Source organism: Lytechinus variegatus, chromosome 2 (genome assembly GCF_018143015.1).
Source record: "Lytechinus variegatus isolate NC3 chromosome 2, Lvar_3.0, whole genome shotgun sequence".
Taxonomy (NCBI): Eukaryota; Metazoa; Echinodermata; class Echinoidea; order Temnopleuroida; family Toxopneustidae; genus Lytechinus; species Lytechinus variegatus.
In genome coordinates, this window is record NC_054741.1 from 55,816,203 (window position 1) to 55,830,679 (window position 14,477).

General features: G+C 36.0%; 1 protein-coding gene across 1 annotated transcript in view; it reads left to right on the top strand.

Moving 5' to 3' along the window:
* Window positions 1-5,988: 5,988 nt before the first annotated feature.
* LOC121408414 (deleted in malignant brain tumors 1 protein-like) overlaps window positions 5,989-14,477 on the top strand; it is a 65,094-nt gene continuing 56,605 nt past the window's right edge. Inside the window, exons 1-4 of the mRNA XM_041599891.1 lie at window positions 5,989-6,145; window positions 11,153-11,473; window positions 12,404-12,736; window positions 13,403-13,735. Of these exons, the coding sequence (XP_041455825.1) occupies window positions 6,088-6,145; window positions 11,153-11,473; window positions 12,404-12,736; window positions 13,403-13,735 (1,045 nt within the window). The 5' untranslated portion in view covers window positions 5,989-6,087. The remainder of the gene's footprint in view (window positions 6,146-11,152; window positions 11,474-12,403; window positions 12,737-13,402; window positions 13,736-14,477) is intronic.

Genomic DNA, 14,477 nt, shown 5'->3' on the forward strand with positions numbered 1-14,477 from the left:
GTAAATCCGGTCCCAATAGTGGGGCAATGATAGCAATAAATTGAGTCAAAAATTCAAATTTTAGGGGACGCCCCCACACTAAGGGCTGTGTATACGGGGGTATATGACCGTGGACAAATTACTACCATCTATCACTTTTGGTGATGGCAGTTGAAGGCCTGTCAAGGTATTCTTTCTTTCTTTCTTTTTAGGGGACACTGGGGATTCTTGCTTTTTAATATGGGACAACCGTGATTTTTCTGTGTGTATGTGTCACAGGGGAGGATCCAGCTTCCGCCAGTATGGGATGGGGCCAGAAATTATTTTCACCCATATTCATTTATTCACCCATATAAAATTAGGTTTTATTTTTTCGCGAGCAAGCGGTTTGGAAAATTTTTCAAGTCTGATGTGGTAAAACTCACTTTTTGGTCAATTCTGGACCGAATTACTATTAAAAGGGCATCCTCGCGAGATGTTGCGAGCGCGAATCACGAGCTCAAACTTTTGGAAATTTCATGTAATAAGACACGATAAGTAAACATTCTGAGCAGTTTTTGTGATCATGGCAAAAGGATATGAATCTAACTAAAGAATTAATGCGAGCGCGAAGCGCGAGCCGAAATTTTTAATGTACTGAGCAGAAAGGGAACCTTTAACAGACTTCATTTAGTGACTCATGAATAGGTTACCAGCTACATATCTCAACAATCGAATAATGCGTGCGCGAAGAGCGAGCTGAAAATTTGTGATATTCTAACCATGCAGAAAACTGGACATTCTATGCATTTCATTTAACCTGGATACATAATGACTACCTAATTTATAAACAATAATTGGTGTGAGCGCAAAACACGAGCTCAAACTTTCTGAAATTTCATGTAATAAGACATGAAAAGTAAACATTCCGAGCAGTTTTTGTATTCATGAAAAAAGAATGTGAAACGAAGCGCGAGCTAAAATTTTCAATATTCTGACCAGAAAAGGAATCTTTTAAAGAGTGCATTTAGTGACTCATGAATAGGATACGGGCTAAAATTCTCACCAATCAAATAATGCGAACGCGAAGCGCGAGTTTAAAATTTGTGTTATTCTAACCAGACAACTGGAATTCTAAGCATTCTATTTAAGCAGGATCAAAATGACTACCTTAATAACCAATAATTGATGCGAGTGGAAAACAAGAGCCAAAATGTGTGATATCCCAACTAAACAATAATTGTGCGAAGTGCGAGCCCATAAATTTGGCGATTTTCGAACCTAAAATGTATTTTGTTTTACTTTAAAATGGTATTTCATTATGAAATAGGGCACATTTCATTTTGAAAAAAGGGCAATTTCCATTTTGAAAAAATTCTGCCGCCCCTGAACCTAGACCTCCTATTCATAAGGCGAGTGCTCTACTATCTGAATTACATTTAATGTCTATTTGCAAGCGATTGAAGAGAGCGAGCGAATTTTCAGTATTAGTCTAGACTCTCAATCCAAGGGTTGAGTCAGTGTCCTGGGGAGCGTTTCATCAACTCGTTTGTTCGAAAAGTTGTCAGATCTGACAACTCTCCTGTGATAATGATTGGCTGAGAAGCAATGTTAACAGGAATTGGTCTCACCTCAATACTTTTGCTAATTATGATGGATTAATCAAAATGACCTTCAATTTCAAGCGAAAAAATTGTTTGGGTCAAATTTCTCGCGACTCAGACCCAAATGATTTTCATTTGTAATGAACTCCCCCTTTTTTTTTTGCTTGCCAAATTTAACTCGGCAGCCCCTGTAAATTTTTCCCATACTTGTAGCCCTGATTCTACCTTAAACACTTTTTTTTCATACAGTCACTGTGCACTAATGTGGGCAATCCATCGTATTTTATATTAATACAGAAATGAATACTACTACTACTATTACTACTACTACTACTACTACTACTACTTCTACTACTATTACTACTTCTCTTGATTATCACAAGCTATATTATTATGATATGACAAATAGCAAATAACGATGAATACTTACAAAATGATGCTCATTTATATCATTTTATCTTCAGCTTTCTAGGAACCTAGATGAATTGGTGTGTTTTACACTTCTACTACTACTACTACTACTACTACTACTACTACTACTACTACTACTACTACTACTACTACTACTACTACTACTACTACTTATACTACTACTATACTACTACTACTAATATTTACTACTACTACTACTACTATTACTACTGATACTACTACTTCTACTACTAGTAGTCAGCGTAAAGCTGACGAAATTAGCATTGATTTATAATCCTAGAAAATGAAAAGATGTTATCTTCCGATATTTCATTTCACCGGTTTACCAAGGTCGCGTCTCCTCTTGCTATATTTGAGAGCTTTCATCGGATATGCCTACCGGGTTCTTCAACAGCAATAGGATCATCCTTAATATCTAGTTGCTGGCTCTTGTTATACTTCCGATGAATGTTTATTTTCGTTTCAACATCGGAAGATTACCTATGAACGACTCATGCGATGCTGTATAGGATGTGAGAGTTGACCTGGGAAACAGAGGCAAGGTGATGGCAGCCCCCCCCCCCCCTGCCGATACTTCGAAAATTTACAATTTTCACTAACAATTTTTGACAAAATTCACAAAAAGTGTGCACGAAATCCTTCAATTTCACTGAAGAAGATTCAAAAGCACCCCAATGTCAAGTTCGGTCGCTTTGCTTCCTCGCTTTTCAGTTTCGAGTCAAGGATAAACCGAATCCAAAGCGATGACAGTTATGTTATTATGTAATTCACTGGTGTCGATCCGTAACGTCAGACTATTCAATGAACAATACAGGGGCGGCGATCCTGGGGGGCCGGGGGCACAGTGCCTCCACTTTTTGAATTAGCACTAAAAAGTGCCCCTTTTCACGCAAGAAAAATGCCCCCCCCCCACGAACGTTTACTGTGCCCTTTTCACCTTAGGAGGAACCGTTTTAGGTGTTACCAAGTGCCCTTTCTCGCGTAAGTGCCATTTTTTTTTTTTTACAAAACATTCCCCCTCTCGATCGTGTTCTATACCCCTTTCACCTGAGAAGCACCCGTTTTTATGTTTTAGCAAGTTCCATTCTCGTATCAGTGCCAATCTCATACAAAAAATGCCCCGCTCTTGAATGTGTATTGTGCCCCTTTCACCTGAGAATGGCCCGTTTTATGCCGTTAGTAAGTGCCCTTTTCCCTTCTTATAGGTACACTTTCTCGTATCAGTGCCCCTTTTTACCAAAGAAAAGTGCCCCTCACGAACGTGCTCTGTGCCCCTTTTACCTGCGAAGTACCTGTTTTATGTATTAACAAGTGCCCTTTTGAAACAAGAAAACAATATTCTCATTTTTAGATGTTACTATACTTATGAAAGAAAGATCTTGTAAGAATAATACTACGTGCTTTCAGTTTTATGTGAGTGTGGGAGATAAGCAGTGGCGTACAGATGGGGGCTCGGGGGCTCTAGCCCCTCCCCCCGATTTTTCACGACCAAGAAAAGAAAGAGAGAAAAAGAAACAGAGAAGGGTGAAATATGATATTATTTTATGAATATTATTATGTCAAAATCTATCACAAAATTGGATTTTCGTTTTAAAAATGTCAAACTTTGTACTCGCTTACTTCGCTCGCTCGCAGCTTCTTATATATATATATATTACGTGATACAACATATCTAGCCCCCTCAATTTTTTGGCTTATTACACCACTGTAGATAAGTCATTTTTTCTTTGTGCCCCTTTCCCACTAATCTGCTCCTCCGCCCCTAGAACAATAGATTCACAACACAAATCGACACCATGATGTAATTGGTCGGTTTGACGCCGTCTTCGATGATGTGACTCGGAGCATGAGAGAGTGGGTGCGAGCGTGTGTGAAAGGAAAAAGAAAGAGGGAAAGGAAGTGTGTGCTTTGTTGTGAACCTTGTCGGTTCCATTATATTTGTACAAAAATCGCATTCAATATTATTTTGTACCTTATCAATTTTCGTAATCTGTTATTTGAAGAATTTCACAATTTAACACTTCGAAATGATATAATTTTCAAAATAACTAATTAACCAGTCTAAATTTATTATAGTGTTATAGTATTTGTAAACAACACAAAATTAGATTTTCGTTATAAAAATGTCAAACTTTGTACTTGTTACTTTGCTCGCTCGCAGCTTGTTTTATATATATATATTACGTGATACAACATATCAATCCAACACAAATTTGAGACAATATTTGAAAAAGGATTTTCATCTTTACTTAACCTGTTGTAGACGGAGTCCGCATTATGCGGGTTTGAGTCAAAGGAAAACATGTGTTATAGCAAAATCAATCAGTCACCAATGGGTTAACAAAATTATTCAGGTTTTGGGGACCGCAAGTTTCTATGTCGGGGGGGGGGGGGAGAACACTCAAAATCGTTGATTATACGCACTTAAAATGTTGGGCAACATACTGTCAACTGTGTTGGGTAATGTATGTTGGTAATATTCTGGGCAATTATTATCCAATTGAGCAAATTTATCACCCGCTTATTATTAGTTGTCCTTACCCAATTTGGACATATTTTAACCAATAGTTGTGTCACTTGTGTGAACAGTATGTTGCCCAGTGATGGCTACAACTTGGGTCTTTTTTGTCCAAACTTTTTACGAGTGTGATTTAAAGCGGTTTGGGTAAAAAGAAGTATCTCGCAAGTTTTTACAGATACATAGCAAACATATTAAAATAAATCTTAATAATGAATTTATGCACAGTAAAAAAAATATATACAACGCTGTTTACTATATGAACCTTACAGAAATTGTTTAAACAGTTTAAACATCTGTTTAAATCTTAAGCAACAAAGTTTAATTTTCAATATCTTGTTTTCAATATATTAAACATGATTGTTTAAATGGTTAAACAAATACTGTAAGGTTCATATAGTAAACAACGTTGTATAAAATCTTAAACAGCGTTTTTACTGTGTGCCATTGGAGTTAGGTATTTAATCTTTTTCTCATGTTGTCTCTTTCAATGCAGACCTTCTCATTCGCATGCTATTTTTTTTTTAAATCTTGAGTGGACATACCAGTACTGGAGAAAGAGAATAATTATTTCCACATTGGCATGTTATAAAAAAATAGGACCCACAATGCATTTTACTTACATTTTTAAATAGTAATGATTTTGTAACACATACATAGATCTTTGGCAGCTGATTGGATGAATGCGCATCACATGACATTCAGAGGGAGCAGCTATAGCACGCCAACGCGTGACACGTACCAGCCCCGTGGAATAGTCGACTATTGCACGGTCAACCAACAAAAAAGAAATAGTGTTTGAAATGTGTTTGAAATAGGAGAAACGGAAGAATTCATCCATAGCAATTTAATATTTAACAAAGGAATAAATAATGTATCTTTTCAAAAAAAGAATCCAAAAATCTTGACCATCAGCCGAAATAATTCCTAAATATCTCCACTAATGAGGTAAAGGTAATTTACCTTCTGAAAAAAAATAAAATAAAAGTGGTAAAAACTAGGTGCTAAAAACCCTCGGTAATTTCTTGTATTCAAAATAATATATGAAGTACAGTTGGAAACTGCGTGCGCTTTTTGCATGTACATTCATAAAGTAATAAAGAGTTAAATGAACTTGACTTGAGACAAGTGGTTTGTTTACCGCTACAAGGATTTTTAACCTTGTTGATCTCAAGTCGAACCCGATCTCATGTTGCTGGTTGTTCCAGGTCATTGTAAGATTCATCCAAGAAGCTGCCGCCCTCTTGTAAATGAACCACAGCCCTGTTTCACGTAACCCTGTATCTATAAAAGGGCTGGAAATCAATGACAAATATCGACATATAGCCAATGAAATGATAGCATTTTTGTAACGCTTGTAATTTGAAATTGATAGTGAGCTTGACGATATTGAAAGTAGATCAGCAAAAATAAATATATCGATGGAAAATCAGGCACTTTCGTCAGTTGGTCGCCTTGAGAAGTTGGCGGGGGTTTGCGGTCTACTTTCTCACAAACTTTCATCAGAGTTGGACAGACTGGTGATCCATTTGTTCTCCCCCGGTGTGTACGAGAAACGCGCATCCTTTTAAAAGGATGAGGTTTTTCGCCTTTCTAATCGTCTGCTTTGGTTGGGCAACATCAACCGCGCAAGGTAATAACGAAAGTTGCAAATATTTATATTTTTACAGAAATTATTTGTATTCTTTGTTTGCGTTCAATATAATTCAATATCAAATATGACACAGTTAGATGTAATATGCAAAACAATAATTTACGGTGCCAGTTGTTTTGTTTCATCGTTGAAGGACGATGCAATAATTTATTTATCCTTTGATGGTTAAATTAGAATAAACAAGCTAAAACAAGATAAAAAAGAATAATCATGACCTATGAAAATTAGCATCATACTTCCTATGTTGTTTAAAGCCTTCGAATTGATATTGTGCAAAGTGGTATATAGTTTGGAAATTTTGCCTTGCATGCTACAGAATGGTGTTGTATTCAGTTATGGTAAATGTTAAAGTTGTGTGTAGAACTTTTTCAAATTTAAATTCGTATTGGATTCGTATTGGATCCAACAGTATTCTCAAAGTCATTGAATAGTATATGATCGGATAAAACATTATTCAAAACAGGTAAAACAAGTTCACACGCATTCATATTCTTAAAATACCCCCGATGATTTATAAATATATATTGAAACGAAGAAAAGTTTGTGTAATGTGGATTATATACATCACCCACCCTGCCGCCCCCCCATTTTCAAAGTTGAAATTAATTGTTAGATATATCATGGGCAGTCATCCCAGGGGGACGTTCCCCCCTACTCAAAATAGTAGGGGTACATAATATCAAATGCCCCATACTATTTTTGGTCTTTTATGAAAGAAAGAAATATATAATAAAAATTGAAATGAAACATGTATTTTGGACGGATAAACTTACTTTTTGGGTGATTACCTTTTTTTTTTGGGGGGGGGGGCTAGTCAAATTTATTTTGGTCGAAATTACCTGACATTTGGGGTGATAACATTTTTTGGGGCTTGTCAAATTTTCCAGCCCCTGGTCCCCCTACCTTTGGGGAGGGATTTCCGCCCTTGAGATAAATTGAAAGACATATCATAAAACATGATGTTTAAAACTGTGATGTAAAATAAAAAATGTAAAATAAAATGTCTAACTTTAGAAAGGTCGATCTCCGACAATTTCTTGAAGTCTTTTTTATTACTTTTGGGTCGAAAATTTGGGTAGAGATTTCTGATATGCAATATCAGTATAGATAAGTGTAATTATAATGAAAACATTGCCTAGAGAAGGCGCCACATCTGATAAATTGAAAACTACTAAATTCCATAAAGAATCAGTAAATGAAATGTGGTATAACGCGGTAAATAAGCAGGTCAGTGTAAATCTAGAATGGTAGAATAACAGATCAACATAATTATTAACCATTTTTACCCAGGTTGTAGACAGGCTTCATACTAATAACTTAGGCTATATCCTATACAATGTTATATCATCTGATATTAAAACCTACATATATATATATATTACTCTTTTATGAGGCCGCCATCAATTCAAGCCTAACCGCTCACGATGGCGGTCTCCTGCGTTCATTTATTACATTATATGTATATGTTTACATTTATAAAAGATTAATTTATACTCACATCCTTATTTGTATTTATTATGTAATATGACCACATTGTTTATATTATGAATTATTTTGTATTTTGTAATTATAAATAATTTTGTATTGTGTTTTATAACGCAGAAATAAATGCAAACAAACAAACTTGTGCTTATAGATCGTAATGAATAGCACAAAATAGCACTGAATCAAACACATGAACCCATGTTTATTTGTTGTTGCATATTTTTAATATTTAGGTGCTAAATTAACTCTGTTCAAAATTTGGCGAATATGACAAGGATTTCACTTTAACTGTGGAACGATGTGCTAACGATATTTAGCATGCATCGGTTAATGCTGAGTGATTCTGGGAAGAAGTATTGACCGTTTCAAACGTGTTTAGTTTAAAATCATAAAAAATACCCACACAAATTATAAATTACATACAAAAATAAGTTCTCCATTTTTCAAAGTGCCAGAATTATTCAATGAAATGTTTTTTTAGCAAAATAATTTACCATGATTATTCAATGCACTCATTTAATAGCAACTTTGTGCAGATGCTGATTCATCGACTCGATGCAGATGAGTGAGCTCGTAATTCATTTTTTATTAGTCATGTACTTTGTTCTAAAAAAAAAAAACGAGAAACCTGGACTTGTTTTCACTGCATGTTACGTCCCTTTGTTTATATTAAATAAAGGTGATACTTTGAAATATATATAGTTATGCTTCCCTGGTCCAGACACACTTTTCCATATTTTTTTTACGTTTTCCCTTTCTTATTCCTTCTTTTTCTCTCATCATTTCTAGTCGTATTTTACTAGGAGTTTTTTCTGACTAGAATATATGTAAGAAATGGGACGATCAGTGATTGTCATATCAGTTGCACCCAGCTGACTACTGGTCTATAGTCAATTTGACTGATTTGTTTTATGAGTGCAAGGCAGTAGCCATCTATTCCCCCCACTCTTTGTTCCGCCCTGATTGATTGCAAGTTAGGAGTACACCTACAGAATATTCAATATTAAAGCCAGTATGACGTTAGATGTTTGATTTTCGTATTTTTAAAGCAATACAATTATTAATCATACATGTACGTCATTGGTACTTTGAAGATCTTGCAGTTATCCGATTTGGCCACAAAATTTGTGAATTAATATGAAGGATAGCATAAATTCACGAAACATGTTTAAAGGGGAATCCAACCCAAATAAAAAATTGTTTTTATAAGGAAAAGAAAAATCAGACAAGTTGATAGGTGAAAGTTTGAACAATATTGGACAAACAACAAGAAAGTTATGAATTTTTAAAAGTTGTAAATATTGGTAATCACTATACCCATGGAGACTTCAAATTGGCCGCATATGGGATGTCATAGTGATGTAAGGCAAGGACTATTCCTCCATGTACTCCAATACATATTTTGGCTAAAATGTCATTTTTCCCAAAAGTTTTATTTCAAATTATATTTTTCTTTCATGAGGACATAAAACAATATACTACCTGGGTTATATTTAGATTACTGCCCCAGGGGAATGGGTACTTTGGAGAAAACCACAAATCCCTGATAATAAAGTACATGGCCTATGAGAAAGTTGTCCTTGCCCCTTGTCATAATTTACTTACTGAGTTGCCAATTTGAAATCTACATAGTATTAGTGATCTCAATTTTAAAGCAGCTATAACTTTCTTATTTCTTGTCCAATTTCTTTCAAACTTTCACCATTCTGTTTAATTTATTTTTCTCCTTCCCGACACAACATTTTATGGCCAAGGCTGGATTCCCCTTTAATGAGTTATAATGTTTCATTCTCAAACTTTATCGGAGCTGTATTATCCAAGCTACACTGGCAGTTACGCCACGGTCACACCGTCACTTACAGTAGCAGGGCATGCTTGCGGATAAAAATCCGTATTTCAGCATCCGCAAGGATCCGTTAGCATCCGTATCCATATCCACTGGATCCGCAAGGAATTCGAAAATCTCAAAATTTTGCTGCAGACGAAATTTACGTAATCATCCGCAGAATATGCCTATTCATGCGCTACTCATACGTAAGATAGTAAAGATACGTACACCCTTAAAAGATGCGTACACTCTTTAAACGAATCAGTCAAATTGACCAGTCGAGTAATCAGCTGGGTGCAACTGATATGCTAGTCACATTTCTGACATATATTCTAGTTAAAAATAACTCTGTTCTAAGTAAAATAGTGCTAGAAAATAGTCAAATGTGTCTATAATAACAATTGCACCCAGCTGACCCTATTAACTAGTCACTTTTGACTGACTGGTTTTTAGAGCGTAAACCGATCCGAACAATACGTAGGATTCGTAAAGGCCACCGCACACCTTACGACTGTTTGCGATCCGATTTTGGAACAAATCGCATTTTGCTCATTTTCTGAAAAAGTGACTGGAACATTTTTATTTGAGGTTAAAATCAATTGAAAGAATACTAATATAACCATTTTGAAAGATTACAAGCCTTTATTTTAGGGTAAAGGCCAAATTAGTTTCAAATCGGAGGCAATCGTACGACTGCCATGATGTCATTACGACTAGATATTAAATTCGCTTTTATTCTAAGAAGCATGATAGCACAGTCACAGATTTGAACACAGGTATTCGTATGATGATTTGGAACATTATAAAAGATATTACAAGTCTCAATATTAGCATCAAATTCTGCTACATTTTATTGTTAAATCGGGTCGCAGACCAATCGTAAGGTGTGCGGTCGCCTTAACTGATCCGCATATCGATACATTCAAATGGGCTTATAATAACTTTTTTTTACAAGTCTATGGCGTTTGACACTTTCTAAGTGGGGGGGGGGGGTATAATCATTTAAACCATCTAAAGCCAACTGTTTTTCTATACAATATTAAAATGAAAATAGTTCTGCTCCCACACATCCAAAATCCATGTCATTTTAATCATGCTCTCTAGATTCGCAAAGGAATTTATTCTGAAGACGTTAAATTATTCAAAATTTGGGGTCCAAGTGCTCGTTTTTGAACTATCACTGTCCAATGTATTGCGAGTTGGCTTGAACAACCCAAAATGCGCCGAAAACAAGTTTGATAATACCGTCTAAAATGCAAAATCCTGGTGTTTTGGTGATTCCGGAATATGAAAGCTTTTAATAGTTAGGCCAAGATCTGCATCACAAATACTGAAATAGGCCTCCTGGATTGGACTTGACCATTTTATACACATATAGCCCCAGGGGCGTTTGGGCTGCCGCAGTAAGTACATGATGGTGAAAAATCTTTGGAGTGTCAAATATTAACAGGAGACCTACACAATATATTACTCCTTCTTTTTCTTCTTCTTCTTCTTCTTCTACTTCTTCTTCTTTTTCTTTTTCTTTTTCTTCTTCTTCTTCGGGGTTGATCTGCCTCCTTCAAACTTTGACCATATGTTCTTCATTTCATTATTAATATTTTTTTTTATAGTACAAAGCATTTCCCAAACAAAGAAATGATTGTACCTTGATTTTTTGTTTATATTTACAGCATCAATCCGGCTGGTTGATGGCTCCACGGACTACAATGGACGGGTTGAAATCAGTTACTTTGGAGAATGGGGAACTGTCTGTGACGATCTCTGGGATGACACTGATGCTACAGTAGTGTGTCGGATCCTTGGTCTGGGTACTAATGGTACTGCATATCATAGTGCCTACTTTGGGCAGGGTACAGGGAACATCATTCTCGACAATGTCCAGTGTGTCGGAACGGAAACAGACCTTGTGTATTGTCCTAGTAATGGACTTTTAAATCACAATTGCGGACATTCTGAAGATGCAGGAGTACAATGCTTTAATGCAACATCTGGTGAGTTTCATATAGCAGAGTTATTAGAAAGACCATTTGATAATTATAATGATGATAATGATAATAATGATGATGATAATAATAATATTATTAATAAGATCTCAGGTATCAATGGAGGATCCAGACGTGGTATTGAAATATTTTTTTTTTTCATTTTAAATCTTCAATGCGTCATCTTAAATTGTTCCATTTAAAGCTGAAATCAGTTTGGAAATGTTCAGTGAATGACCGCATCTCATATCTGGGACATGTTGATAATCTGATTCAGCCATCATCCAATGTTTGGTCATGCAGGATAGATGAATAACAGTGCCATCATCCCAAGTGACACAGTTGAAATCACAATACCATTTGTAGAGCATCTAATGTCACATCCATGTGAAAGGTGGTATAATTAATTGATGACTGGATTGCTTTCAAAATTAGTCCATCTTTAAAATGAAAATTGCTCATCCAATTAATGGTGAGCCGTCTGATGGATCAATCTCAAAACTTGTCACATATATGCAGGAAGCATATCCTCAAATGGAAAAAAATAAATACCCCAAAATAAGTAAACTTTGACCATTTCTAGAATTCATATTTTTAATTGCTTGTCAATGTATCCAGGAGACAAATCTTGACCCATAATTTTCCTCCATGGTCAACCATTTTTGTCTAGATCTGCAACAACTGATTAGTATCTTAGATCATGGAGCATTCGTTCCCTACTGTGTGCACCGTGACGTTGAAAATGTAGGAGTAGATTTGAACTAACACATTAACTACATTTTGCCACAAAGGATGCATGCAGTCTTGACTTGACCTATTAGTGGGGGTTTCAGACATACCCTAAGTAGCACAAAGTGTACATGAAATGGAATTCAAAGAAGAATTTCAAAGTCATTGGTTAAATGAATTAGCATTTCCTCTTTCCTTCACCATTCTCAGAATCGATCCGTCTTGTGGGTGGCTCATCTGATACTGAAGGTCGAGTGGAAGTCTATTACAATGGAGAGTGGGGAACTGTATGTGATGATTTGTGGGATGACACTGATGCTGCAGTTGTGTGTCAGATCCTTGGTCTGGGTGATTCAGGGACTGCACGAACTAATGCTGCCTTTGGACAAGGTAGTGGAAGCATCATTCTTGACAACGTTCAGTGTGATGGAACTGAAACAGATCTCTTTGCTTGTCCTAGTAACGGTCCAAACAATCACAACTGTGGCCACGGTGAGGATGCAGGAGTAGAATGCACCAGCACAACCACATCTTCACCTGCTGGTGAGTTCTTTTTATTAAGAGGCTATACTAATATCTAATTGTTATGGAGACATGAAGAAGACATTTTTTGATATAATGATAATTTGATATCAAAATTGCATTTTTTGGTTGAATTAAGTTCTAATAGGTCGACCAAATATCTAAGATCATTCCAGAGCGTCTACATTATCACATGTAGGTTGATGAGTTCTTAAATTCTTGATGTTTCTCAAAAACATTGAAAATTATGAATGACCTCCAGTCTTCCAATTTGCAAGTTACGGCTTTCAGATAAGATACTTTTGGATAGCTTGTATGCATTGTACAATTTCGGTACTTGGCTTATAATCATATTGAACTTTTTAAATGTAACCTAAGTGGCAAATTAACTGAATGGTCTAAATGGTAATTGAAAATGCTTGTGAATCCTATTCATGAACTATAAAATTTCTTAACAGATCAGCTACAAAGAACTCTTGCTCGAATATTGTTGGAATGGATCCATATTGTGGGTGGCTCTATTATGAATACCAAGGCCAGGTTAGAGTCTATATCGATGTAGCTTAGAGTTTTGTGTCAGATCTTTGTTCCCGGTAGTTTTAGGACTACCTTGACGCAGATGCATACAATCTCCATTTATGGATCTTTATACATTTATCCTGCATTTCCTCTTTCTTTTACTTTCAGAAACAATTCGTCTTGTGGGTGGATCCTCAGATTCTGAAGGTCGAGTGGAAGTCTATTACGGTGGAGAGTGGGGAACTGTGTGTGATGATTTGTGGGATGACACTGATGCTGCAGTTGTGTGTCAGATCCTTGGTCTGGGTGATTCAGGGACTGCACAAGCTAATGCTGCCTTTGGACAAGGTAGTGGAAGCATCATTCTTGACAACGTTCAGTGTGAAGGAACTGAGACAGATCTCTTTGCTTGTCCTAGCAATGGTCCAAACAATCACAACTGTGTGCACGGTGAAGATGCAGGAGTCGAATGCACCAGCACAACTACATCTTCACCTATTGGTGAGTGTTTTTTAATAGAAGGCTATAATGATAACTAATTGTGGTAAAGACCTGGAGTAGACCTTATTTTTCATAAAGATAGTATTGTTTTTGAGAGACAAATTTCTGAAATATCAACCAAATATCAAAGATCATTCCTAGCTTTCTCAATGATCAGTTGTAGCTTGATCAGCCTTCAAGTCATTGATGTTTCTTAAAGACTTTTAAAATCATGAAGGACCTTCAGTCTTCCAATAGTCTTTCAGATAAGACAAATTTTGGATAGCTTGTATACATTGTACAATTTCAGCACCTGGGAATAACTGAACTTTTTAAAGATAACCTAGGTTGCATACTTCATTATTTGAAAAGATAAAAATGATCATACTCAACATCATGAAAGAAAAATTACAATATACAACATTTATGTAGCGCTTAATACGATGTTTCTGAGCGCTGCTTACTTTTAACACAGCTTTAGCATCGGGTGATCAAGTATTTTTAGAAATTTCTTCCTACCGGGTACCCAGTTACTTTTCCAAAGGACATGTGTGCTGTGTAGGGATTCAAACAAGGGGCCTTGTCATTCAATGTCTGGAGACTTATCCACTAAGCTACAACACCTAGGATTACTTTAGAGATCAGCATAAAAATTCTTACTCGAGTATTTCTAAGAATCGATCCGTCTTAAGGAAGGCTCATAAATTCCAACGGTAAGTGGAAATCTATGACGATATCAAATCCAGTAGTGTGTTAGATGACT